We start from the raw sequence: 2,672 nt of genomic DNA on the forward strand, positions 1-2,672 counted from the left end.
AAACAGTGCTTTTCAGGTTTTTCAGCTCAGTCTAAAATAAATTTTCAGGTACGCTACAGAAATGTAATAATCAAATGTAAAATAAATGCATAGTCTTCACTGTATAAATTAATATAGATTAATCATTTTTGATGTTACAAAGGTTATTTAGTCCGGAGCAGTGAGCACTTGTATTTTTCTTTGACAGCATTAGATTTATTATTAGTTTGCTTTCACTTTAAGAACGAAGCACGGATTTAATATACTGATACACATGCCTTTTCTTTCTCAACTGTTCAGGTTAAGACATATGCCTAACCAATTGTGTTTACTAGGATATTCGCCAAAACGCACATTTTGATGTCATTTTGTCTGTATTTATTCATCCATGCACAAAAAACGCGGAAGAGAGCTCAATTTAGTATTCGCACGGTGTAGACACGGCTGTCTGTGTGCGATGGTGAACTCGTGTGCTTCAGATGTGTGCGCAGAAAACTTCTCACACAGTGCTCGACTGTTCCGCCAACAATCCCGAGTGTCTTTTATGCTCACCTTGTGCCTTCCGGCAGTCCTTATATCGAGTCCTGATACGTGAGTTTGAACGAGAAAGCACGCGTTGGCGGTAATGCATAGACGGACATTATATGAAAATGCGGACAGTGCCAAAATAAAGGTGCCTATTTATACTACAGATTTCGATATTTTACGTGTGGCATCGATGCATTGTATCGTCAGACATCGTATCGATGAATCGATCCATATCGATGAATCGTTACACCCCTAATAAATACACACATACAGTATATATTTTGAAAATATTTACATGTATATATTTATATTCATATAATTTATATTATATATAAATATATTTAATATATAAACGTAACATATTTTTCTTAAATATATACATGCATGGGTGTGTATTTATTTATGCATTTAGCAGACGCTTTTATCCAAAGCGACTTACAGTGCATTCAGGCTATACATTTTTTATCAGTATGTGTTAAATATATTTATAACACAAATATATGCAGTACACACACATATACTATGTAAACAAAAACTTTTATTTTGGATGCGATTTGACAGCACAAATATATATATATATATATATAGCCAAATTATTTCTGAGAACGTTTCTAAAAAATGTAAATAAGTACTGTACATAATTAATCTGAAATCATGAGATTAATTGTAATTGTTTTATTTCTAGTTAGAAAGAAATGACTGTACATTTGAAAAGAAAATCAACAACAACAAACAAACAAACACACTTCTTTTGGTTTTAGTACAATGGCAAAACTTTTAATATTTTTTTGTATTTATTTTATTGCTGTCTTTATAATATCATACTATATTTCTCACATAGTATAATGTACAGCTGGCTAATAAGAGGTCTGTAATTTGGTTTTGATGGTTTGGGCGTGTTTTACGCAAATAACTAACTTCAGGCATGCAGTTGCTTAATTACAAAACTCAAAATTCATTAACATTAGAACGAGGTTAAGAAGAAATTCATGTGTGTACGCACATCTGCTGAATTAGGCGTACTTATTCATAAGAAATTGTTCTGTGCATACAAATCCAAAATAATCCATGCAATTATAAGCGAATGAGACCCAAATATTTTAGCCCCACAGACGTTTAGAAGTTAGATAATTAGAAGCCCTCACCTTCTCCTCCAGTTTCTTGATATCTTCAGTGTATTTCTGTGTGTTCTGTTTGAGAAATTCGCTGAGGTGGATGACCTCCAGCTCTGCCGCAGCTAGTTTACGGCCCAGCTCTCCGTTCTCACGGCACAGTGGACTCACGCGCTCCGGCAGCTGGGACTTCGGACTCTGGCTGGATACCGGACTGTCATACGGAGAGTCCTCAAATAGTGGAAAGAGGCATCAGCGGTAGGTAAGTGACCATTTTTAATCTCACTATAAAAGTATTATGTTATTTTATTCATTCTAGTACCTTAGCTTTGAGCAGATATGAGTCATCATAGCGACCCCTCTGGTTTTGGAGGACTTGTTGCGCCCTTAACTCGTTTTCCCTGATCCTCGCATGGAGCTGAAGGATTTGCTGCTTTTGCCTAGAAATTGCAAATCAGTAAGACACTCAATATTCACTTTGATTTTATTGGCGTTCACAGTCTGTTGCACAGCGCTGCTTCAGAGCACTTCTTTGGGGTTCCATGTGGAAAAGTTTTGATAAACAAGCATGCTGAAAAATTCCTTTTGAGCAAGAAGGACATGCTCGCTGGAGGCAGTCGCTACTTTCGTAAGAAATGTTTTTACACTTGAAATGACATTTTAAAGTGTGCTTGTTGCACTTGGTTTGGACATTTTCTGCCTTTGAGCAAAATAAGAGAGGGTGTGTGGTTAAACATTACTAGATCAAGTTCAGCATACGAAAAACCAGCAAGATCAGAGAACTGATCACAAAGCTATCTTGTGGTACCTAATGTTTTGATCAGTTAAAGGGATAGTTCACCCAAAAATGAAAATTTGATGTTTATCTGCTTACCCCCAGGGCATCCAAGATGTAGGTGACTTTGTTTCTTCAGTAGAACACAAATTATGATTTTTAAGTCCAGCCGTTGCAGTCTATCAGTCGTATAATGCATGGCAATGGTAACAAAATCTATGAGAGTAAAAAAAACATGCACAGACAAATCCAAATTAAACCCTGCGGCTCGTGACGAC

At 36.2% G+C, this 2,672-nt stretch overlaps 1 protein-coding gene across 1 annotated transcript in view; it reads right to left on the reverse strand.

Annotated features, from left to right (window-relative positions):
- Nucleotides 1-2,672, reverse strand: part of LOC107678822 (centrosomal protein of 85 kDa-like) — a 72,446-nt gene that overhangs the window by 12,840 nt on the left and 56,934 nt on the right. Inside the window, 2 exon segments of the mRNA XM_016474227.1 lie at nt 1,653-1,850; nt 1,942-2,059. Coding sequence (XP_016329713.1) covers nt 1,653-1,850; nt 1,942-2,059 — 316 coding nt within the window.

The sequence above is a fragment of the Sinocyclocheilus anshuiensis genome, unplaced genomic scaffold (genome assembly GCF_001515605.1).
Source record: "Sinocyclocheilus anshuiensis isolate Anshui unplaced genomic scaffold, SAMN03320099.WGS_v1.1 scaffold1049, whole genome shotgun sequence".
In the NCBI taxonomy this organism is placed as follows: Eukaryota; Metazoa; Chordata; class Actinopteri; order Cypriniformes; family Cyprinidae; genus Sinocyclocheilus; species Sinocyclocheilus anshuiensis.